Below are 24,853 nucleotides of genomic sequence, written 5' to 3' on the forward strand. Positions count from 1 at the left end.
ATGACTGTCTGCTGCATCTGGACACAGTTAGCTTTGGAGTCAAAACTCACACTTCACTGCAGTAGGGATATAAAGTCACAACATTTAGACTGCAGGCCACTTAGGGCTTCTATCACAAAGGGCAGGGGATATTTACGGCTCCGCATTAGTCATAGCATGGCTGATAAAGAGAGAGAGAGAGAGAGAGAGAGAGAGAGAGAGAGAGAGAGAGAGAGAGAGAGAGAGAGAGAGAGAGAGAGAGAACGAGAAAGATGGAGAGAGGCTGGCGTGCTGCTGTCAGATCGTGTCAATAGGAGGATTTTTTCCATGTTGCAACATACTCGTTATGTTTGAGGGTTTCGCTGAGGGCAAACAATTACTGGAAAAATTGCAAGATCAAAATCACTACACTAACAATGTTCGGAGTTCTGCCGTCTATAAAGTGCACAGACTGAAGCCAAGAAGCAGAGAAATGCTCTCTATATAATCACAGAGCAAACACAATCTTGGTGCAGAGACGGGCCTCGGTGTGTGTGTGTGTGTGTGTGTGTGTGTGTGTGTGTGTGTGTGTGTGTGTGTGTGTGTATTTTAATATGTGGGGCTCAGCTTTGTTTCTGTGTAATCTGGTGCTCGGTGCTTCCACCGTCCTGCTGGGGGTTAAGACATGAATTCAGGTCCAAAGTAGGGGTTTGGTTGCGATGCGTTGGGTCAGAGGAAGGGGAATTCCATGGTTTCAGTAATCAAATATCAGATTTCATGCACAATGAAGTCAAAACAGGTTTTCAGCGGCTATGAATGAGCAGCTTTAAGGACACGAACAATAAATCAAAACAAAACAGAAATAGAGCAATTTAGAATTTTTGTTAGTTTCACAGGAATAATGGCCTTAAAGCAAATCTATTCTTTGCTTTGTGACAAGAACATAATCACAGTAAAAACAAAATAAGGTTAATTAAGAAAGCAGGCCTTCTGTTCCCAAACAATGGTTCAAACAAAAGCCAGGCATGAAAAACAAAAAGCTCCAAAGGAATCACTCAGACACAATGATGAATATTGGCTGAGAGAAGCTGTAAAGGGATTCAGCTACAGACTGTACGCTTTAACCAGCAACGATGACGCACTTTGACACGGTGGGTCGACGTCGACTTTAAAAAGTCCTGGAACAAACAAGCAAACGCTGTAAATAAAATCAAGCGGGTGAATCTAAACAAACAGATTCCGTCACTGCAGCTCAGGCACCAGAGCCCCGCGCAATGAAAAACAGTTGCAGAAAATTACATCCCATAGTCTCCGCGGGGACGTGATTTACCTCTGAGCAGAAAAACAACATCTAATCAGAACAGTCACACAGCACATTCCTCACCGTGACACACACAGTACCTCGCCCTGAGGTCCGACCCCCACCTGAGCCCGGATCCGCGTCTCAACAGCACCGGTGCGGCGGAATGAGAGCCAAAAACAGGCCGTCGGCCTCCGCGTCCCTGCGACACACCCACACGCCGTGAGCTGCACATCAATAAGAAGAGAGAGGAACAATAAAACCTCCGGATATTAAAATCTCCCCGGGCGACGATGCGCGGAGCATGTAGCAAAGCGTCTCGGTTGCGTGCGTGTGTGTGTGTGTGTGTGTGTGTGTGTGTGTGCGTGTGTGTGTTGGAGACGTATGAAAAGAAAAAGATGCCATAAATCTCTGCTCCTGCAGTTGTATGAAGAATGTTGATTGTGTGTCTGCATGCAGAGGCCCAGGGCGCAGTTCATCCCGCATCGTCAGTAAATCTGAGGCAGGCTAAAAAACAGGGAGGCGTTCTTATTCTAATAGTTACTACTAACCTTTTATTATAGTTACCCACAGATTGTTGTTTCCTTCCCACACGTAAGTACGACAATACCTTCTTAACTGTGGCTCAAACACTGCGTTTACACATTGTTTGACAGCACTTCTGCACACAAACATATTTTATTTCATTCAAGATGATTTTTAAAGTTACATATTGTAGCTTCAGGTACTTGTGACTAATAATCAATCTTGAGATTTGTGCTACATTATGAGTCCCCAGTGTCATTCTCAGTTCCACTGATCTACTTTACAATAATCTTACATACGAAATACTTCATTTTAAAAAAAAATATTTTTTAATATAGTAGTACGTTTTCGTCCACTTAATTCCAAAGTGTTTCTTTTTACTTTTCACGTTTCACGCTACATTTCAGAGTGAAGTCAGATATTTCAATAAACTGCACCAGAAATAAGACGATAAGTGCACTGGTCAAAATCTGTAAATATTTGTATGAGGGTTGAATAAATCCAACCAACTACTTCCTCAGCAGTGTCCAGACTATATTCTGATTATATCCGTTGAATTATTATGGCAGCTGTTATTACTATGTAGGACAAAACTCTCAATTAAACAGTAACAGAAGCAAGGAATCCCTTAGAATAAACTGCTGTGTGTTCTACTGTATCTGCCCCTGCTGGGTTTGACATAAGTCATGTGCTTGACGTTTGCAGTTTAGAGGTCATGAAACGACACCATTTAGCTCCCTATGAAGACATTTTCCCAGGGGTTCTTTCTGTATTTTTACAATTTAGGATCTGGAGGTTCAAAGGTTGGAGGAGGAAAAAACATGATTCCAGTCCCTGCGATGAATCTGTCGCTGGACGACCCTGACATGTGCTACACAGTATTTCATGCTTGCATGTTCTTGCTAGCGCTTAATTACCTGACTGTTACAGTATGTGTTCAGACTTATAGGATGATTCTACAGAAACACCTGTCGTTTGAATGTCTGGGTTACTGGAATGACACACACCATGACTGAGGCGATTTGTGCACATTTCCGCTCACAGTGGAGCTTCAGGTCCTTTGAAATATTATTACATCGATGTGGTTTTCATGGAGTCTTGGTTGCAACCTTTGGCTTACTGTATGATGGCGGTTCTGAGGCAGCGAAGGTGGATAAAATCACTAAGATGGAAAAATGTGCAAGTCGGGACCTGTCATCAGCCCGCATCCTTCGCCTGCGCATCATCTGCTGTCATGTTTAGAAAATGCAGTCAAACAAAACAAAGTCCAGCAATGGAGAGTTCACGTAGCAGCAAAGGATAGTGTTTTACATTAAAAAGCTTTTTGTCTGTTTCATTTAGACTTTTTACCAAATCATCTGAAAACTCAGTACAACATCATCACTTTTAGAAAGGTTCCTGCTGAACTCACTACAGTGCCCGTCTGACTGATTGATTGCTACTTGGTGTCTTGACGGCAGATTTGCTTTTAATGTGGCAACACAGAGCCACTAGGTGAGTTAGAATGTGGTGAGGCAACAGGTTGTACCAGCTAATTAGCTTAATTAGCAGCACCTGCACCGGCGCTGTGGTCGGCGATCGCAAATTAATGTACATTTTTATACACCTATGCCCCACGAAGTGTGTGTGTGTGTGTGTGTGTGTGTGTGTGTGTGTGTGTGTGTGTGTGTGTGTGGCGTGATCCATTCTGGTTTTGTTACGCTGAGGAAGCGACACAGCTGCTAAGGTCAGCGGGAGACACAGAGCGAGGGGACAGTGTGCCGTTGCCATGGCGCCCAACCAAACAATTGAGCGAGCAGGTCTGAGCGGAGACGAATCACGCGGCCGCGAGGAGGAGAGAGATCACCTCGTGTTCGGCCCGAACGCTCGCTGATGAACAATGCGCCCTCCAACACACTGGATGAATTCACACCTGTCAGCTGACACCTCAGACCTCTGTTCAGCCAATTCAGCCTTTGTTGGTGAAACGCACAAATCACACCACATGCTCACACGGTGCTGACACCCTCTCCTCGACTCTCCATTACTTTCATAACCGCATTCATAATCATCTACATGACAAACTGTGCAGGGCTGTATAGTAGGGTGCGGGTGGTGGGGGCTGACAAGTGTTTGTGCTGCAGGGAAGAGGTGCATGCTGGGATTGCGGCCTGCTGAGAGAGTGGCATTCTGGGAGGCGGCGTCCTGCGGGCAGGGCCTCTGGGGGATGCAGTATGGTTAATAGGCCTTTCATGGCCGACCCACAAAGCCTTTTGTCCCCGGCTAATTCATCCTGCCCAGCATGGAGAGATGCGGGGGGAGGGGGGCCGCGGAGGGGCTTTTTTTCGGGGTTGGGACTCCCCTCTTTTCTTCTTCTCCCCTCTTACACTGCCGCGTAGCGTAGGGTGGCGCCGGGGTGAGGGAGCCGCGTACAAACAGAGCCCCGCTCGGTAGCAACAGCATCAAAACATTGGCAGGGCCCGCGACGTGCTGGCAAACGGCAGCACAACACAACGCTGGAAAACACCCGTGATTAATGAGGCCGAGGCCGGAGTATCCTGCAGCGCGTGACGCACGCCGGGACGCGGACGGCGTCACGCCGCCCGGCTGCGACCGGGCCTCACCTGAGCCGCGGGTGTCCCTGAGCCCTCAGGTATAGGAGTTTGGGGTTTCAGAGAGCAGGGACACGGCCCGCTTCCCACCAACAGACCCCCGCCCCCCCATCGGACCCCTCTGTGATGTGGGAACAGTCAGTTATTAATGAACTGGACGGCAGAGCTCCAGCGTGTGCTGACTGAAGTGGAGAATTCCTGAGCAAGCACAGGGGGGGGGTCAGGCTGTGATCAGTAGTGTGATGTAGTATGATAGTGTGCGTGTGTGTGTGTGTGTGTGTGTGTGTGTGTGTGTGTGTGTTGCACAGTCCTGACTGGTTCTGTCCTGTCCACAACAGCACAACACTGCACAGCTGCACTAGAGGGCCTGCAGGCATCAATGGACCGGGGTCAATGCAAACCCTGTGGGGACCGGCGCATACCAAATCAGGGGGAACGGAGCAGGAGGAGGGGGAGGGTGTGTGTGTGTGTGGGGGGGGGGGGGGGGGTCGTCTTCTCCTCCGGGACACCCTAGCCTCCCGAGAAGTCACGTTTCGGGAGCTCGACTCCGCATTACGACGCGCCCGTTCACTGGGAACGCCGGTCCAGGCGCAGTTTTGCGCGCAGCCCGCGGAAAGTCCCCCGTGTGCGGCGAGTAGGGATCTGTAGTCTGCGCAAACGGCTTTGCGTCGCGCAGCTCTGGGATTTTCGGAGCCAGTCCCTATTGTTCAGATCCCTCCTCCTGCTTGGGAAGTGGGAGGACCCGAAAAGGCGTCGCAAAAGGGAGAATTGTTTGAGAGCTCAGTCATCCAAAAACGTCCTTTCAATGCGAGAAGTTGAGGAGCCGAAGAAAATGTCGGTGGCATCGCAGTAAATTACTAAAGCGGGGAGGAACGAGAAAAGCGAAAAAGCCTTGTTTTTCTGGGACTAAAACCGCAGGAGAGACGAGGAGAGCAGAGCGCTCGGCCAAAACGAGGTGTGAGCACCAAGTCGAGCAGTTTGGGTGAGTTGTGTCCCTTCATGCGGTCAATGTTGTCGCGTTGTTCGGCGTTGTATCAACTTGTAGCCATTGGAAACCGTTAAAGATAAAAAGCAGCCGGTTTGCGCCTTTACATTGTGGCGAGACTATTGAAAGGCTCGCGTGTCGCCGTGTTTATAGAGAGCGTGGTGACTTTTGTCAGACCACTTCTACTGTTAGATCGGCTACTTTGTGTCTTTTCTGCTTAATGATGTAGCTTTTCGAAACGTTTCCGTGTCACAGATGCGCTTTATTGCGACGGGGGTGCGCGTTTTCTTTGCGCACTTTGGAAACTTATCCCCCGGTTGGAGAAGTGAACTTCGCTGTCGGACTTAGCCTGTTGTTGTGCGCCCGCATCCCACGAACTCTCCCTTCTTTCTTCCTGCCTCCATTGCTTAAATATCGCGGTCGGATCCACACACGCAGCGAGGCACCGCATCGGTGTGGCTCGTTGTTGAGACCCACGGTGTGTGTGTTTTTTTAGACCTGCGTGGGGTTCATTGGACGGGGTTTTGCGTGCGCCGTTTTGCAGGCCGCAGCCTATAGCTGCTACCATAGGGTAACCGAAAACAGACATGCCGAGCTCTGCCAGATTCACCCCCGTGTTACGAACGTCGTGTCGTGATGCGATGACGTTCGTCACCAATAAAAACCCACAACGGCCTCCTTTTTATAAGTTTAGTCTAAACTCTGCAGGGCGTCACTGATTTCCGTTTAGCGTTTTATTAATGCACGGCTGGCACTGATGGAGCAAAACACAACGAGCCCACCTGAGTGCACGCCTGTAGTCCCGCAACCCCGCACCCACGGTCCTGTTGTTAGAATAACCTAATTAAAGCCTCCAATAAAGTGACAGCTGCTCGGTGCGGCCGCACAGGAATGCGGCATCCTGCCTCCGCTGTCAGGAGACACCCCGTCTGATATCATCCCCTCATTCAGGGCCGATTTAATGAGAAAATGTTTGTCTTAATCCCCGGGCTGCTAATGAGTGTTGGCCGGAGTGTCACTCACCGTGGGGCCGAGCGGGGACACAGATTAAAGCGGGGCTACACTGACGGGGCCGCGCAGGAACAGCCGCGGGGGTTCAAGTTTCCAGCCCCAGGTGTCGTTTTGTTGTCCGGATTACACGAAGGCTCCGCGGCCCGGCGGGGACGAACGCCGGCCGCTGAGTGACGGACATGGCATCAGACAAGAGGGCCCGATTGTTCCCGCTGAATCAATGTCACTTGGATTAAAAGTCGAAACGAATGGCCTGGCCTCCTCCAATTAGGCGCACAGCTTATAGGAGAATTAATTGGTCTCAGTAAAAAGGAGGCCCTTGTTGGGTTAGTTGTTGTTGTTGATCATCTCTGGCAGTCGGGTGGATCAAAGTTGAACTAATTGATTCCAGTCTGATTATCTGCCTGTTTCTCACACTGCTTTGGTTGTTTGGCTCTGCTTTACGGAGAATAGGGGGGGGGGGGTCACACAATTATGGACGTTCAAAAGACATATCGCACCATATTCCAAGTCGTACAGCTAAATCTGCTCATAATAGTCTGCTCAATACACCTCTCTATTAGTAGCAAATAATATCCATTAGTTGTTTTCATGCTTGAATCTAATAAATAACCGAATGAGGAAAAACATGCAGGAGACATAAGTTTGGCTCCTGAGAAGTGTTTTAAAAAATGGAAAAACACGTCATCAAATAAATTCCTAATAAAAGGGTTTTAACTCTTTCGTTGCACCTCTGGACTAGACTGATCAAGCTCTGTTTCCAGATGTTGCTACCATCTGGATAGACAGAAAAGCAGCCCTAAATATATATAAGTTTACTTTTTGATGAGAAATGTGCACAGCTGAGACGCGTCAGTTCGGCAAAGGAAGGTCCTGTAAGACCTTTACACTGAAGCGTAACCTGAACATATGTGACTGATCCTGGTCACCTGCCAGACGCCCATGTAGCCGAGTCAAGAGCCGCCCGCTCCCTATTATTTGCCCAGAGTCTGGGGTTTCATCTGTGTCTGTAGCAGCTCAGTGTTCATGTGTGAAAAGCTACTGGATTTACTGAAGAATATATTGTTTAAGGCCGTGTTGGTTTGATTTTATAATCCACTCAGCCTCATGACGTATGACTTAATGATCCAATTATCAGGATATGGTTGGACTTGTTTAATGCTCACCTTTTACGTCCTGGACGGGAATCACACGTCCTCGGAGGTGGATTTAGGGATCACGAACGGCGGGCGGTTTGAAGAACGCCTCCGCCGATCTCGTGCTTTTGAGCCGTCAGTTCCCCGTTTCTGACTGTGGTGCTGGAAAGCAACAGTGTTATTGTACAGGGTGTAACATTGGCGTTAATAGACAAAGGGGGAAAAAGTCCTTCCTGAGGGCAGGCTTTCATCTCTATGACAGCGGGTACACTCCTGCAGTCATAACAGCCTGCAGGTTCGGCTGCATGAGTGTGTGAGTGACGCTTGCGTCCAATCCGGATTATCTCTTTGCACTGGAATGCGTTGCTCGTCATTACGGTCCTTAACTGGCCTCACCTGCGCGGTTGTTATTGAAAGGAGAAGCTGACGGAATGTGTGTGTGTGTGTGTGTGTGTGTGTGTGTGTGTGTGTGTGTGTGTGTGTGTGTGTGTGTGTGTGTGTGTGTGTGTGTGTGTGTGTGTGTGTGTGTGTGTGTGTGTGTGTGTGTGTGTGTGTGTGTGTGTTTCATAAATGAGTGAGGAACACACACATCGCGAAATAAGGCCGCTTCATTTCCCAGAGCTGGACATTATTGGCTTGTTGACATACGGTGCATTAATCCACCAGATTGGAGGTTGGGGCTTGGGCCTCGTGCCCCCGAGGAGGGCTCCTACTCAGATATTGGATAACCAGAGAGGCACACCTGGAGCGGCAGGTGGCCAGTGTAAACCCCCCCCCCTCTCCCCGGGGGCTGCATACCTCTCCTCCTGATCCTCCGTGGCAGCCAGGACCGAGAGAGGGAGGAATGGAAGGTGGGAAAAGGGGGGAACGGTGAAGGGGAAAGTAGTGACAGAACGTTGGAGGAGCTAATTAAACAGGATCAAACGTGAGGAAGGTTCTAGGAGAAAACACACTTTCATTCAGTCCTGACAGCTCTGACAGCGATCACCCAGAGCCTCTAAGCCAGCTGAGTTGATTTGTTCCACTACTTAAAGTTAAAGTTAAGAATGCCTTGATTGGATAATGAAGTTAACCAGAGCGTACTCCCTTACACACACACGCTCACACACTCACGCACAATCGCTGATCAACTCCAGACTCGGGTAAGAATCGTGTGTGTGTGTGTGTGTGTGTGTGTGTGTGTGTGTGTGTGTGTGTGTGTGTGTGTGTGTGTGTGTGTGTGTGTGTGTGTGTGTGTGTGTGTGTGTGTGTGTGTGTGTGTGTGTGTGTGGACATAGGCAAGTGTGTGTTAAGCAGATATTTGGACAAAGATTAGGGGGAGTTATTACGAGCCAAAAGCAACCCAGAGACAATAATAGATCATTTACACAGAGGCTCTGAGATTCTATTTTAACTGGGACCGCTCACTTTAAGCCCCCCCCCCTTATTTTTTTGTGTCTCTACCACACACAATAATAAATAATCATTTAACCAATAATCATATATTTAAAGTGTTGCCCCAGAGAGTGAAACTCATCACTGAAGAATGCCGTACTGGCAGGAGAGGATATGATTCAACAGAATAAATCACTGGGCACCGGATCGCTTATTTATTGGGCCCTGGAGGTTATCGGATGTGTGTGTGTGTGTGTGTGTGTGTGTGTGTGTGTGTGTGTGTGTGTGTGTGTGTGTTATGTCGCAGGATGATGCACATGCATCTCTCCGGTGGACGGGGCCGGCGCATCGTCTGGCCTCTCGCGGATCCAGCTCTCTCTGAAACGAGCCTCCAGCTGTTTCTCCTCTGGCGAGCGGCTCCGGACGCGGAGCCTTCGCTCGTGAGGCTCGAAGCAGCAGTTGCACCATCTCGAGGCCCACGCCCTCTCGCGCTGTTCACTTCACCGACTTGGCGCCGCTTTAGAATTCGGCCTCACGTTGTTTTCCTGTAACGTTTGCCCCGGTTGTTTCATGTAACAGCCTTTATCCTTTTGCTCGTCTCTCTCTCTGTGTCTCTGCCTTATCTCTGTCTCCCACAGCCTCCCTGTATCTGTTTTTCATATAACATTTCACTCCCTGCTTTTCTTCATCTCCCACTGAGAGTTGTGAGGCCAGGCAGCTTCTCTGTCTCACTGCTATTTTTTTTCTCCTTCTTCTGGTTTCTGATGAATAATGGGGAGAAATTGCTCTTGATTTATAATTGGTACCATTCATCTGATGCATGAGCTGCCAAAGGAGCTTGGGGCCCCTTTCACCCCCTCACATCTCTACTCCCTCCCTCCCAATGATGCAGGAACTCACAAGGAGAAGGCAGCAATGTGTACACTAATGAAAGTCTATATTAGCATGGATGAAGCTGCTGTGTGTGTGTGTGTGTGTGTGTGTGTGTGTGATTGTGTGTGTGTGTGGTTTATCTCTCTGAGGATCAGCTTTTTCTTTCTTTTTTTGCATGTTGAGAAAAGTTCTTGAGGTCTGCATGTTTATGTGCCTCTGTGAGTATACTTTTACAATGTAATAGGAGTTTGTGTGATGACTTGTTTATGTGTCATCAAGTGTGTGTGTCTGTGTGTGTTTGTGTGTTTAGAGAAGACAGGCAGGGGAAAAATGGCTGTGGGTGAATTAAGTACTAACTGCATGCAGCACTATGAATTTCTGGGTATTAGATATTTTTCTCACTAGTGTGTATGTGTGTGTGTGTATGTGTGCATGTGTGTTCCAGGCTCCTCAAGGTGTAAACCAAGAATTGGTTTTGAATGTAGTACTAATAAGAATTTTAAGAAGATGGGAACATTGTGTTTTCACACACACACACACACAGTGCGTGCTTTTGCGTTTGTGTGATGAAACCTGATTTAATTTTAATTTTTAATTTTTTAATTTGTTTCCAATTCATCCCTTTTCCTAATTATCTATATAGATTGACAACTCATCTTCTCAATGAAGCCATATTTACACGCATTATTATCTATATATGCATTGATTTATTCCGTCCACCCGTCCAGTGGTGCCTCATCATTAGTTTGCTCAGATGATCTTGCTCACCCTGGCAGCTGTACTGATCCAGGCTTGTTCCCATGGCCCTGGTGGGCACACTGTCGTCTCATCCTAGCCAGAGGAATGCGGGTGGGTGTGTTCCCCATACAACCATAATTAGCTTTCCTGGGTTAATTCAGCTTCGTTATCTAAATTATGCAAATTCTGCAGCACCTAATTGATTAGAGACCCCCTCCTCTACATCACAGGGCCCGTCCAGATCGCGTTAATCCTCAAGACGCTCTGTAGCTCATTAGTGTCGCTTTGGGCAGAGGGGCAGAGGAGGGGCTGGCTGGGCATATAGCTTGTTAATACTTTGTGAAGAGTGTGTGTGTGTGTGTGTGTGTGTGTGTGTGTGTGTGTGTGTGTGTGTGTGTGTGTGTGTGTGTGTGTGTGTGTGTGTGTGTGTGTGTGTGTGTGTGTGTGTGTGTGCACAAATATTAAGCAAAAAAGGAGTAAATTCTCAGCCTCAGGGACGCTGAGATGCTTTGATGTGTGATTTTATGGCATGAGAACGACTGATGTCTTAGTGAAGGATTTCAATGAAATTTCCCCCGTCCACCTGTTGGAGTTGAGTTTTGATGCCAAGTTGAAACTCCAGACGGTTTTACTCTCGATCTGTGTGGGGGGCCGGCGATGGATGGGAATGGATTCAGGATTTGTTCTGCCAAGGGTTCGGTTGTGTCAAATACAGAAGTGGAAGAACAGACGTTCTGCTTTGTTTAGATGACGTTCCAGGAGCCACAGGACAAATATTCCTCATCGTACCACAGGTTTTCACATTGTTGCACGAGCTGTTGAGACTCGACATCAAATGTGTTCATTTAAACCAGCTTTGTGTTTTTGAATAGTTTATCAAGCAAAATTTTTTTTCTATACTATATATACTTTCCTAAATACTTTCTTTATCACTATAAATTTAATGAATGAATCATATGCATTTGAATTCAAGTATTTTAATGAATACATAGTCATAATTTCTTAATGGGTCTCACATAATTGGTGGATTATCTAAGTCTTAGACAGTTGATTGGACAAAACGAGCAGTGTCTAAAGGCGTCGCCTCCTGCCGTCTGATCAGATTTCTCCGTATCAGTTACGGACGTTACCCTCCCCACATTTACTCTGTTTCCGCTCTCCCCCCGCACGCCGATGCTGAGCCGGCGGCGCTGCCGACCCGTTGAGCGATCCCCGGAGGCCCTTCGCGAACCCGGGTCGGGCTGCGAGGGCCGGCAAACAGATCGACGGAGTGAGGGGAAAATATGTTGGGACGCGGCCGCGTCGCTCTCACACACGCTCCCCCGAACACTCCCTCTCTTTGTGGAGACGCTGCTCTCTCCTCCTGCTCGCCTGCCAGTTAACGGCCTCTCCATTAATTTGAGTTGCTGTTCTGCTTTCTCAGTCAACCTCTCCAGCGCCCCCCCCCCCACTACTGCCATAAACCCCCTTCACCCATCCCGCATCAATCCATGAACCCCCCCCCTCCCTTTCCAGCCTTCCCAAACCCTTCCCTCCACACACTGCTCTCAAACCTCTCGGTTATTGAGCCCCCCCCCCTTCTCTTTGGTCATTGAGCAGGGCCCATCAGCTCTTCCCCGGGCCCTTCAGAGTAGCGTCTCCCCTTTCTCCAGGGGTCTGCGAGGTCTTTGTCCGTGCACCGGCTCACTGCTTTACAATGACTCTCCACTCTATTAAGGTGCGTTCTGCCTGTTAGCGTCGCCAAGGGCAACTGGCCTCCCGCATGGCAGCTATGCAGCATGGCATTGTGGGCCGCAGGCCCGAGTGGGGCAGTTGAACCCCCGCCACTCCTCACACTTGACACCGCATGTGTTTATCTAAAGGGGGGGCTTTGTGGTGTTTGGAGAATCTTGAGGTTGTGGAGGGGAGGGGGTGTAAAAACATGTAAAAATGGGGGAGGATGGGGGAGGCCAAGGGGGGAGTTTGGGGAGGTGATAAATATTCAACAGCTCAGCTCCTCAGAAGGAGTGAGTGCCGGCCCTCCATCACCTCCTCCCCTCCTGCGTGTCCTCTCCATGCCAGAAAGCAGATGGAATGTGAGCGCTCAGGGAGGAGGCTCCACTCGGGTTTTATCCAATTAGCAGGGTTGTCAAAATGAATTTATCCACGGAGGTTGGGGGACAATGGGGCTGGTAGTGGCCGGGGACGACTGGGTCCCCGCTGTCTTTACTTAGCACGCTCACAATGCGCGTCTGTCAAGTGACTCTCCCACACTGACATATAAGGCACTGGCAAACCTTCTCTGGTAATGCTCGCAGGCACAGTCTGATCCCAGTGTGTGTGTGTGAGTTTGACTCTGAAGGGGCAAATTCTGTGTTGCTGAAATATTTCCCCTCTCCTGCGTTCACGTTGCTGCTCTGGATTTAAAAGGTTCACACAGTTCCCTCCCTGCGCTGTCACTGAAGTATGTTTTAATACCACAAGGCTGCTCACACAGTGTTTGTCATGCTGTGCTATTCATCGCCGGCAGGACTGAAACAAAACAGTCTCTCTGGTTCCTAATTTACTGGCACTGTCTGCGTGTGTGCTCTGGTTTTTATCAGGCCTGGGGATGTGGAGGAGGCGCTTCTCCTCCGTCTGCGAAGGACGGATGGAGACACTTGAACGTAGACGTGGGGTCAACTTTTCACCCTGTGGTGGGGCATCGAGGAACCGCGGGTTCCACCGTAACTCGCTGTTTGTTTACAGAGTTACTGACGGCCGCTCCATGAGTAAACCCATGTAATAGATGGCAACGCTTCCAACGTGAACAGCGAGACGCACGCGCGGCTGCACGTGAAAGCGGTTAATTACTGCGACAAAGAGTCTCCTCAGTCAAACGCTGCTCCTTGTGTCGTCATGGTGTGTGTGTGTGTGTGTGTGTGTGTGTGTGTGTGTGTGTGTGTGTGTGTGTGTGTGTGTGTGTGTGTGTGTGTGTGTGTGTGTGTGTGTGTGTGTGTGTGTGTGTGTGTGTGGCCATTAGCGCAGCAGCAGCTGTTTTCTCATCAGCATGCTGCTTTGCTTATTGTCAGTGGCGTGTGCCAGGCCGCCCCAACGTGTTCACTGGTGCCGTTAAGTGAAGGTGCTCGTAAGAGTTTCCATTTTCTTACTAGCTTCAACCCCTGGAGTCTGTGTGCGAGCGCCGTTAATCATCTCTGTCGCCAAAATAAGATCAGGACAAATATGTATGAGAAAGTTGTGCGCTGCCGCCGCATAGGAGCCACTGAGGTCTGGTCCCATTCTGCACTAAGGTTCGGAAGGCAATAATGCTGGGTTTGGGTTCAGACGGTGCTGGAGAGAGGTCCCGCCGCTCCTCGGCTCATCGTTCGGGGGCGCGGAGACGTAGATGAGCTCAAACCCAGCTCGTGACTGCGCTCTGTGTCGGAGAACGCGGCGGGACCACCCTCCTCATCCTGACGGGAAGCTGTTAGTTTAACCTGACGGGAAAGAATTTGCAGAAGTTGGCAGCAAGTAACAAGGGAGCACGAAAAGCTCTCCTCTCTCCATTAACTGTTAATAGACTGATCTCAGCTTTGCTTGCACTACGTGCTGCCCTGAGCTGAAACCCCTCCTCTCCTCCATCTTGAGCACATGCACGCTGCTCTGATAGATTCCCCTCTTGTTCCTCCTCCTGTCCTGTCTCTCATTAGTTGTTCTTTGTGTGTGTGTGTGTGTGTGTGTGTGTGTGTGTGTGTGTGTGTGTGTGTGTGTGTGTGTGTGTGTGTGTGTGTGTGTGTGTGTGTGTGTGTGTGTGTGTGTGCGTGTGCGTGTGTGCGTGTGCGCGTGTGTGCGCGAGACCCCTCTACCTGTATCGGTTACACCTGAGCGGGAAGGCGGGGGGATCGGGTTACGGCCCGCAGAATGAGGGCGCCCCTTTGATGAATGCGGGCGCAGGAGACGGGGTCGCTGGGCGAGATGGGGGCCGACGGAGAAGAAAGGAGTTATTTGTGTCTGCAGTTTGGCTGCTGAGGGCACTGCAGCCTGCACCCACTCACCTGGGCTGTGTTTGTGTATGTACGTGTACAAGTAAGGCTGGAGTACAGAGGGCGGCCTGTACCCCCAGCTGAAGATTTACAGCTCAGATGCATCCAAGTCTGTGCACTTGTGTCCGTTTGTTTCGGTCACAATAACGTCACACTACTTGCTTTGCGTGAGTTAACCCTTGAACGTTCTCCTAAAGTTCTCCCGTGTGTGTTTGCAGGGGCCAGTGTATGGAAGATGTCTGGAAAGCGAGACTGGGCACCGTGGATGAAAAAGAGAAGGGCTCCAGTGTTGTGTGCTCTGGGCGCAGTGCTGCTGTGCTGCCTGCAGGGCGGCGCCTCCGCCTCCGGTAAGTAGACGAGGAAAAAGAACACGCTACACGCAGCAGAAAAAGCCAAAAAGCTCCATTTTGTGGAACCGGGTCAGTTTTCACCATTTCATAGACGTTATTGATCCGACTCGGTTCGTACCGTTGTTTTTTCTGAACCCTCGGAGCAGATCTCGCCAGAGCCAAAGTATCCGGGCTGCCGGGGAGAGGCGTGTGTTATGTGTCTGGCAACAGCTGGTTGTTTGAAATAAATTTGAAGAAGTGGGTAGTTTTAGATGAGCTGCACTAACCACCAGCGCTGCACCGAAAAAGAAGCCGAGAACTGTGACGAGGAGAATTAACCGTGAGCGCTTCAGCGTGTTTCAAGTGCCAAATATTTAGGAGTTAAGACGCACAAACGCGATCCCGGCCAAGAATATTGCAGTTTGATGGAATATGTATCAAAGCGACTAAACATCTGGGGTTGTGTGTGTGATCTGCTCTTCAGATGACGTCCCGGCGTTCACGGAGGAGCCCATGTCTGTCGTGCAGAAGCTGGGAGGCAGCGTGAACCTCAGCTGCAGCGCCCGGCCCGCCTCCGCCAACATCAGCTGGCACCTCAACGGCCGCGAGCTGCGCAACGGGGACCTGGGCGTGGTGCTGGGGCCCAGCGGCCTCTTCGTCCCCGCGCTGTCCAACGTGACGCTGGGCCGCTACCGCTGCGTGGCCGCCACCGCCGCCGGGGCCCTGGCCAGCGTGCCGGCCAACGTCACCGCTGCCAGTGAGTAGCCTCCAACAAGCACAAACGAACACAACTACAGTTTGATGTTGGTGGAATCGGCTGCAGGTCCCGAAAATCTCACGTTGATGCGATGGAGTTAGGTGAATTATTCTCCTCAGCTATTTGCTGGTCTGAGTGTGTGGGGTTACATTTGATATGCATCATGGGACCCGGAGGCGGCCTGAAGCTGTGTAACACGAGCCGGAGGAATGGAGTGGACACGGGGGCCGTTGAGAGCAGCCCCCCCCCCCCCCCCATCGGCCCCTCCGCTGCTCACAGCCGCCACATTCCTCTCTGCGGGACCCGACAGCAGGGCGCAGCAGAAAATTATGGCCCCGTAATTGGTGAAGGGGGCTTAGGGGGAGATAAGAGCGGCTGTGTGCGATGGGGGGTGGGCAGGGGTCACGGGTGTGTGCCTGACTTGGGTAAGAAGAGGGTCTCTGTGTTGTTCTGCATGTGGTGATGTGATGTATGAGGCTGCCACAGGTGAAGAAACTGGAGGTGTTTCAGGCCAGTCGCGACAAGATTCCCGCACAAGATGAGACGTGATGTCACATCTTGTCTCTGTGCGCGAGCACACACACACACACACACACACACACGTTTTCACTCCTCACCCTGCACTTTCTCTCCCCCCTTTTTTACTTCTCCTCCCCTTTTGTTCCCCTCACCTCTTGTGGGCTTTTCTTTTCTCTTGTCAACCTGTGATTACTGCCAGCGAGTGTGTAGCACATGCACAGAGACATTAAGCAGTTATTGATAGCGCCAATAAAGGATGAATCGCTGAGATAACCACATGTGGAGCCAGAATGCTCGCCCCGCCTCTCCTCTGAACCGCCTCTAATTTAATAACGGCCTCTCCGCGGCCACCCCCGAACCGCCTGAGGAATCGCTCCGCGGGGAGTGTGTGCGTGCCTGCTTTTCCATTTGAACCCTCTTTAGGCTGTGCGCACATGTTTTTTGTGATCAGGTTAGCTCGATTCCAGACCCTCCACGCTATCCGGCTCCGAAAGGATCCCTTGCTTTCTTGGCATTAGTTGAAAGGCTCCTCGCTCGGAATTCCTGCGCAGACAATCACCCTCCCATTTGGCCGCACGGAAAGGCAGACGTGTATCCGCACAACGCGAACACGCCGCGCAACACATTGCACAAACATGTTATTCGGATACACATGCGTACACACAGGCCTCCTACTGCTGCACATAAAGATGATGGATGCACTGAGTCTCCAGAAATATTTAAGCCGGCCTTGCCAAGCAGCCCTGGTGCGGTAGGTCGGCTTCACTTTATGAATACCATCAATCCTCCATCCCTGCTGAGTGTGTGCGCACACACACACACACACACACCTGAGAGGCACCCATACGGGACTGTTCTACAAAGAATGTGGAACAGTAGAGTGGGGGGTTAAAAGGTGTAACTGGAGGAATTTGGAGGAAGGGGGTAGGTGGGATGGGTAGATATGGAGAAGTCCTGGTGGTAGTGTCTGTAAAAACAGCAACTGATTGATTTAGCAAATGGAGCACCACACGGCCTCTCTGTAGGCCCACCCTCTCTCTCTCTCTCTCTCACACACACACATATATACACACACACACACACACACACACACACACACACACACACACACACACACACACCATCTTTTTAAAATAAGAGCTGAAACACAGTCTTGGAGTGTTTCTGGACCCTGGTCAGCTCCCTCAGATGAGGACACGGGGACGGATCCAGCTCTCATGCAGACTAAATCAGCAGCCTCGAGTAAATCACTTGTGATGTCCATATCGGTTGATGCCCTGGCCTCGACTAAGCTTCGCTCATTACAGATGTACACAATGCTTCATCGGCTGACTGTATATTCTCGCAACAGCTTTCTTTTTTTTCGCCAGAGCGTGTGGTTAGGCCAAGAAAAACACACCAGTTATAGCACCTCTGGAAAGAATGGAGAGAGCCTGTGTTTGTTAGAATAAATCAACAAAGGCTGGTAGACATTTAATTACGTTTCTGGAGAAGTTTTATTTACCTTTCATTTCGCTGCTGGACTCCTTCATGACAAATTTCCCGCTTGTTGCTTTCTTTTTCCCTCCTGTGCTGCTCCCTTCTCTCCTTTTATTTTCCTTCTGTTTTAAATCTGTGAAGCTGCATATAGTGTGTCCCCGCTAGGGTTTTGGGTTTTTTTCCCCCCTGGTTTCCTTAAACGCCAAGTTGTTTCCTCCCCGAACCAAAACTGGATATCTTTCCATGAAACTCTATAGGAAGGACACCTCTGACCTTTGACCCTGCAGCCAAGCCTCTGGGCTGCTCAGGTGGGGGTTTAGGAGGTCAGAGGTTGGATGAGTGTCTGTGCTGTGCAGACTGTGTGTCTACGGTACAAAGTCACAGCACATGGCCCCAGTAATCCCACTCCTGCGTTTCCCACAGAATCTAAACCAGCTCCACTCTGACTCTGGTGCTTGACAGGATTAATGACGCGTACTTGCATGTTACAGACACCACTTTTAGGCTTTGGCCTCGTCCAAAGGGACACGAAATGAGCCAAACAGAAACATTGGTCTTAATGCTTGTAAGAAACCTCTATACATTTAGCCAAGTCGTGCTGATGCAAACAGTGGGAGTACAAATTACCAAGTGAACACAAGAGGAGCTGTGGGGCTGTGGTTGCTGAGGTCTGATTGTGTACACGTGCAGTTAGAGGTGATTTATACTGCATATTAGCGTCATGAAACCGAGCTCATCTGCGTTTTTCCACTGTTTGTCTCCTTCCAGAGCTGCGTGACTTCGAGCCTGACGACCAACAGGAGATCGAGGTCGACGAAGGCAACACGGCCGTCATTGAGTGTCACCTGCCCGAGAGCCAACCCAAAGCTCAGGTCCGCTACAGCGTCAAACAGGAGTGGCTGGAGACGTCCAAAGGTACGGCGCTTCCTGCGGATCCTTAGGCCCCCCCCCCACCGCCAGGCCCATCTCGGTGATTTACTGGACGGAATGCTATAATCCTCCTATCTGACCCTCCATAAAACTGGTGATAAGGGTATTATCTGAAGAATGTTGAGACATGGGAACCCAGTTGTTTATTTTTCAAACTATTTACTTCCAAGTTGCCTGGAAGCAAAGAGAAAAGCTCCAGTGATTTGTGGCTGGTATGCTGATGATGCCTGGGAGCTGTAGGTACTGATATCTGCAGCTTATCTGGGAGGAAATGAATCCCACACTGACAGGCACTCAGTGCCAGACTGTAGGACGCCACCTTGTGGTTTTTCATTGTCTTCGTCCTATCGTGTAGGATCCTACTCTGAACTCCTTTCTTTTTCTTATTCTGCAGGGAATTACCTCATCATGCCATCAGGGAACCTACAGATAGCCAACGCGACCCAGGACGACGAGGGGCCGTATAAGTGTGCTGCCTACAACCCCATCACTCAGGAGGTGAAGACGTCCATCTCTGCCGACCGCCTGCGTATACGCCGTGAGTCACTCTCTCCAGGACAAGCCTCCTATTAACATATTCATTTCGGCTTAAATGTAATCACGCCTTGGCCGTCGTCACCTCCCCAGGCTCCATGTCGGAAGCGGCTCGCATCATCTACCCGCCGGCGTCCCGCTCCATCATGGTGACCAAGGGCCAGCGGCTGGTGCTGGAGTGCGTGGCCAGTGGAATTCCGACCCCCCAAGTCACGTGGGCCAAAGACGGGCAGAGGCTGCGTTCCCATAACAACACGCACTTCCTGCTCAGCAACCTGCTGATCGACGCGGTGGCCGAGGCCGACTCGGGCACTTACATATGCCAGGCGGACAATGGCATCGGCTCAGCCAGCTCTGCCACCGTGCTCTATGACGTACAAGTGTTCGGTGAGGAGACCTTTATTTTGAAATATAACAAATGTGTGTTTCTGTAAAGGCTTTTCATAGTGAGTGGAGTTTGTTTATTTGACTCTACAAGTTCTTTTTAGAGTTTAAACCTGGGTCATGGATTTAATAATTACACAGACTCCTGTTTGGCGGACGGGGAAAACAGGATCTTGTATGTATGCATGCACTGGAGTGTGAGAAGCAGGGGAAGCGGGGCGGTGTTGTGTTAGAAAGCGTTGGTGGAGACTGAGCTCTCTGTTTTGCAGCGTGACTTGATTGAGTGTGTCTAGGTTATGGATGACTGTTTTCATAGTGATTTTCTGTGCGCGTGTGCGCACACAAGTGTGTGCGAGTGTGAGTTGCGGGCTTGTCTCTCTGCAGCTGGGTCCAATTAAAGCCAGAGAGCTGCTGTAGCTGTAATGAGCTTTTCTCTTTCTCTGATTCACAAGCAGCCAACCATCAACTAGCTGGCTCAGACCGCCTGTGCGTTATTCTCTACACGTGTGCAGGTTTATTACTCACTAAAATCACGAGTTGACAGATAATTTATAATCAGAATCACCATATATCACCTGGTTCCAACTGTGATCATTTAAAAAGTTTTCTTTCTTTTATGCAATTATAAATTCAATAATCGCCCCCTTCTTCCTGCAGAGCCTCCTCAGGTCACGGTGACGCTGCAGCAGCAGGAGGTGGTGTACGGCGAGACCGTGCGCATCGCCTGCCAGGTGCACGGCAAGCCCACTCCCTCTGTGATGTGGCTCCACAACGCCCGGCCCCTCGGCCCGTCCAGTCGCCACCGCATCTCCCCGCGGGTGCTGCGCGTCTCCAACGTGGGCCCGCAGGACGACGGCCTGTACCAGTGCATGGCCGAGAACGGGGTGGGCAGCTCCCAGGACTCCGCTCGCCTCATCACGGTCTCCACCGGTACGCTGGATACTTTTACCCTCAAAGATCTGAGAGCTTTGTTTTACAGCCCCTACATTTAATCGACGGTCTTTTCAGGGATTACGTCCAGAGGGAAGCTGCCCTCCATTTATCGGCCACTCAGCCCGGACAAGGTGCTGAGAGAGCAGCCGCCCGTGAAGCCGGGAGCTACGGGGGCCATGTTGCCTATGGACTGCTCTGAGCTGCCGGCGCAGATCCTGCCTGTGGAGGCTCCCATCATCCTCAGCCAGCCGCGCACTGGGAAGGCTGACTACTACGAGCTCACCTGGAGGCCCCGGCATGAGCGAGGAGCCCGTGTGCTGGAGTACATGGTCAAATACAGAAAGGTAGCGCAGGAAGAAAGCATGACTTCATTGCATCTTCCCAAATATACCCTCCTGCTGTTGGTCACTTTCCCCCGTGTCTCTTCTCAGGTGGGAGACCCTCTGGCAGAGTGGACCTCTAGTAGTATCTCCGGGTCTTTGCACAAGCTGACTCTGGCCAAGCTGCAGCCAGACAGCCTGTATGAGGTGGAGATGGCTGCCAAGAACTGTGCCGGTTTGGGCCAACCAGCCATGATGACCTTCCGAACTGGCAAAGGTGCATAAACCATAAATCCCGCAGTCATCAGCTAAAAAGGCTCTCACCTGTTATGACTGGCTTTGGTCTTGTCACCAGCCTGAACCTGTGGTTCCTCTGTTTTCAGGTCGCAAAGTGCACGATCCACCAAAAACTCCTGCTGTTCCTTCACCAAGCCTCTCTCGTAAGCAGCCGACCCGGTCCCCGCTGGACTCCTCCTTTTAACAGTACTAATGATAACCACCACCTCTACTAATATAAGCGCAACCAGGTGTTGTTTTACAGTCAGATCATCCGCTGCTAACCATTCTCTTCTTGACTAACACTTCTCAACCTCTTTTTTCCGCTCTGGTACTGAAGGATGAGCTCTCAGTAAGTGTGGAATGTGCTTTGGCCATTTTCTGTGACTTTGTGCCTGTTGTTGTCCTTCGTCTGACACCACTCTTCCTCCCAAACGCAGCTCCCGAGGCCCCCGACAAGCCCACAGTCTCCACGGCGACGGAAACGTCGGCGTACGTGACTTGGATTCCTCGCGGCAACCGTGGCTTCCCCATCCAGTCTTTCCGGGTGGAGTACAAGAAGGTGAAGAAGGCGGGGGAGGACTGGGTGACGGCGGTGGAGAACATCCCCCCGTCGCGTCTCTCCGTGGAGATCACGGGCCTGGAGAAAGGTGGGCCGTCCTCACACGAGCGTTTAGCAGTGTTTTTATTCACGGCTTATTGTAAATGCTGGGGGGGGGGGTAGTAGGATGTAGTAAGACTATATAATTAAATTGATGTCCTGCATAATTACAATCCCACACCCTGTAAATTCATCAGGCATTCATTACAGGCATTCCAGTAACTGCTGCCATCAATCAAAACTTCATAACTGAATTACAGTCAACATCATATTTGCTGTGAGAAGGGAAACCGGAAGAAACCGAACACCATCCGACGCTGAACATAGAGCTTTGTTCCCTGCAGCCCTCAGACAGAACCTGAACGCTCGTCCCTCCCCCTCCAGGTACCTCTTATAAGTTCCGTGTGGTGGCGGTGAACGTGATTGGCTCCAGTCCTCCCAGTGCCCCTTCCAAGGCGTACACCGTGGTGGGTGGGAGGACCCACGAACGCCCCGTGGACGGACCCTACATCACCTACAACGAGGCCATCAACGACACGACCATCATCCTCAAATGGACCGTGAGTGTCCGGCGGGCGGCTGATAAACGGGCCGTGCTATTTACGGTTCATTGTGATGGTCATGCGATTTATCCCCGCCTCCGCAGTACACGCCTGTAAACAACACGCCCATCTACGGCTTCTACATCTACTACCGACCAACAGACAGCGATAATGACAGTGACTATAAGAAGGACGTGGTGGAGGGAGACCGGTACTGGCACTCGATCACTGACCTGCAGCCGGAGACGGCCTACGACATCAAGATGCAGAGTTTCAACGAGAAGGGGGAGAGTGAATTCGGGAATGTGGTGATCCTGGAAACGAAAGGTGAGCTCATTGTTTGATATGAATGCGTACGCGTGCATTCGATCCGCTTGTGTGCATGTGTGTAATGCCCTCTCGCCCCCATCAGCTCGTCCCAATCGTCCCAACCAGCGGCCCGCTCCGTCCCAGACCCCAGACCACGGGCCGGACCTCCCCACGGGACTGGTGCCTCGGCCCGGCGACCTCCCCTATCTCATAGTTGGCATCGTCCTGATAGCCTTCGTGTTCATCATCATCGTTGCCTTCATCCCTTTCTGTCTCTGGAGGGTGTGGGCTAAACAGAGTGAGTTCCCGCTACATTTCCTCAGGGCTTTTCCCAAACTCCTGCGTTGGCCTCTGACACACGTTTGTGCTCGTTTCAGAGCAAACGTCCGACCTGTGCTTCCCACCTGTGGCCGCCCCGGTGTCGTCCTGCCAGTACACCATGGTTCCCCTCCAGGGACTCGCCCTGGTCGGCCACTGCCCGTTGGACGGTCACATGACTGCTCCACACGGCGCCTACCCCAGCAATGGAGAATACACGCCGAACGGGAAAGCGCACCATGCCACGCAGTGTCTGCCTGGGATGCAGCCGGTAAAACGCCTCCGTCCAGCCTCACCGCTGAACTCTGCTGCTCTCTGGCCTCTGTGCTCAATAAAGTCTCTGTTGGCTCTTGCAGGATGAGGTTGATTGTAACATGGAGTCGGAAACGTTGTTGCCACAGACGGCGTCAAATGGACACGTTCCGGTCTATCGTTACTCCACCAGGTGTGTTTACAGGCCGTGTTTGAAGTTATCATAGAAAACCGGCTGAAAGCTGATGTTTAAGGTCACGAAAGGAAGTCAAATGATGCGACACGGCTGATAACTCCACTTGTTTTGTCTCTCAGTGGTCTAGAGCATCATGAACACGCTTGCTCTCCCGATGACTCCACTCTACAGCTCCTCGACTCCTCCCGCCACCGTGTTGGTTCACATGAACTGGGAGGTGAAGGCAGCTTTTGTTGTGGGGATAAAGCAGAGAACATCACTCACAGTATGTGGCTGCGCCTCTATCAATTTCACTAATGACGGAAAAAATAGTTTGTTCCAGCTTTTTTATAGAAATGTTTTATGAAGGTAATTTTAAGCCTAAAGCAGTGAGTAAAAGTTGTTTCTTCTTGTTTTCTTTTGTGCAGATTTGGCGCCTTTCCGCCTTCTATCGCTAGAAGACGAAGGGATCTTCACCGCATCTGCATCAACGACAGCAGCCACAACGCCACAATCCATAGACACAACAATACAGGAAGTGGACATCCTCCCAAACGAGGCCTCCCCTGAGGACTACGGCGCAGACAACACAACAGATGCATGAGACTGTTACAAAGGAGAAAACTAGAAAAAAATATTTATTTTTGTATCAAAAGTATTTATATATTTATGCTTTTGTACATAGTGTCTGTACTGTATATAAGGTTATTTTCATATTGAAAGACTATTCCTACATTTGCTTCTCACTGTGTTACGGCGGAGCGAGCACCATGTTGTGATGCTGAGCTCCTGCTGCGTTTGTGGATTTGAGAGGTTTGCAACGTAATTCCTGGTGAGAAGATGATCAGGGGCTTCCTTTAAGTTCAGCACTTCACTGTCTAGACCCTCCTCACTTCTTAAACCATTCCTCATAGACCTTCGCCCTAAACGTTTGGACCTTACGTACTCAGCTTTACAGGCAATGGGACCTTTAGAACCAGTCTGATGCTGTAACTATGAGGTGCTTGACGCTGCGTAGCCGATGCTTTATCACATTTTCATCGCGTCATCTTGTATAGTAATAACACGTGTATTACGCATTGTTTGTCATTAAACTAACGAGTGTATGCAACATAAATCAGTTTCAGTAGTGTACAAGAGATTATATATTGTATAGCTATTTATTGTTTTGATTTTATTTTTCAAATCACTGAATGGGAGAGATTCTGGAAAATACCTTAACTCAGTCATTGATAAGCTGAACTTGACAGCGCAGCCACGTGCGCATTTACTCATTGCTGGTTACCAAATGACAGCCAGGTGAGGGAGCTGTGACGACCGTGTCAGTATTATTCCTCCCTCACAGGTCAGTGCATAAGTATTAGTCTTTGCTAGAGACATCTGCAATCGAAATGAAGGAGATCCTGAATCGACACCTGCCCCTTTTGGAATGTAACCGTTCTGTGGTTGCACATGCTGGAGCACTATTGCATGTAAATAAAAGCTTATGAAAGTGTTTGAGTGTAGCATCTCTTCCATCTTAGGACAGTTGTGGGGTGGGTTCAGTCTGCACACAAGTCTGCAGTCACACTGTGATTAAATGTTATTTTCTGTGCTTTGCTATGTTTTACCGTGAAAACATTTGATTTGCTCTGTAATTCTTTTACAGATGTGGCAACTTAGATTTAAAATCCACTCTTGCTGAAATAGAGGCCACTCCTACA

General features: G+C 50.2%; 1 protein-coding gene across 1 annotated transcript; it reads left to right on the forward strand.

Moving 5' to 3' along the window:
* The first annotated feature begins 5,048 nt into the window (after positions 1 to 5,048).
* On the forward strand, positions 5,049 to 24,645 carry boc (BOC cell adhesion associated, oncogene regulated). The gene is made up of 18 exons (XM_029146930.3): positions 5,049 to 5,356; positions 14,711 to 14,839; positions 15,306 to 15,578; positions 18,345 to 18,491; positions 18,901 to 19,044; positions 19,134 to 19,427; positions 20,082 to 20,354; positions 20,433 to 20,701; positions 20,789 to 20,954; positions 21,061 to 21,117; positions 21,394 to 21,603; positions 21,939 to 22,114; positions 22,201 to 22,423; positions 22,509 to 22,703; positions 22,783 to 22,994; positions 23,080 to 23,168; positions 23,291 to 23,436; positions 23,579 to 24,645. The coding sequence occupies exons 2-18, from the start codon at positions 14,728 to 14,730 to the stop codon at positions 23,752 to 23,754; spliced, it is 3,162 nt and encodes a 1,053-aa protein (XP_029002763.1). The 5' UTR covers positions 5,049 to 5,356; positions 14,711 to 14,727; the 3' UTR covers positions 23,755 to 24,645.
* The last annotated feature ends 208 nt before the right edge of the window (positions 24,646 to 24,853 follow it).

This window comes from Betta splendens, chromosome 4, assembly GCF_900634795.4.
Source record: "Betta splendens chromosome 4, fBetSpl5.4, whole genome shotgun sequence".
Taxonomy (NCBI): domain Eukaryota; kingdom Metazoa; phylum Chordata; class Actinopteri; order Anabantiformes; family Osphronemidae; genus Betta; species Betta splendens.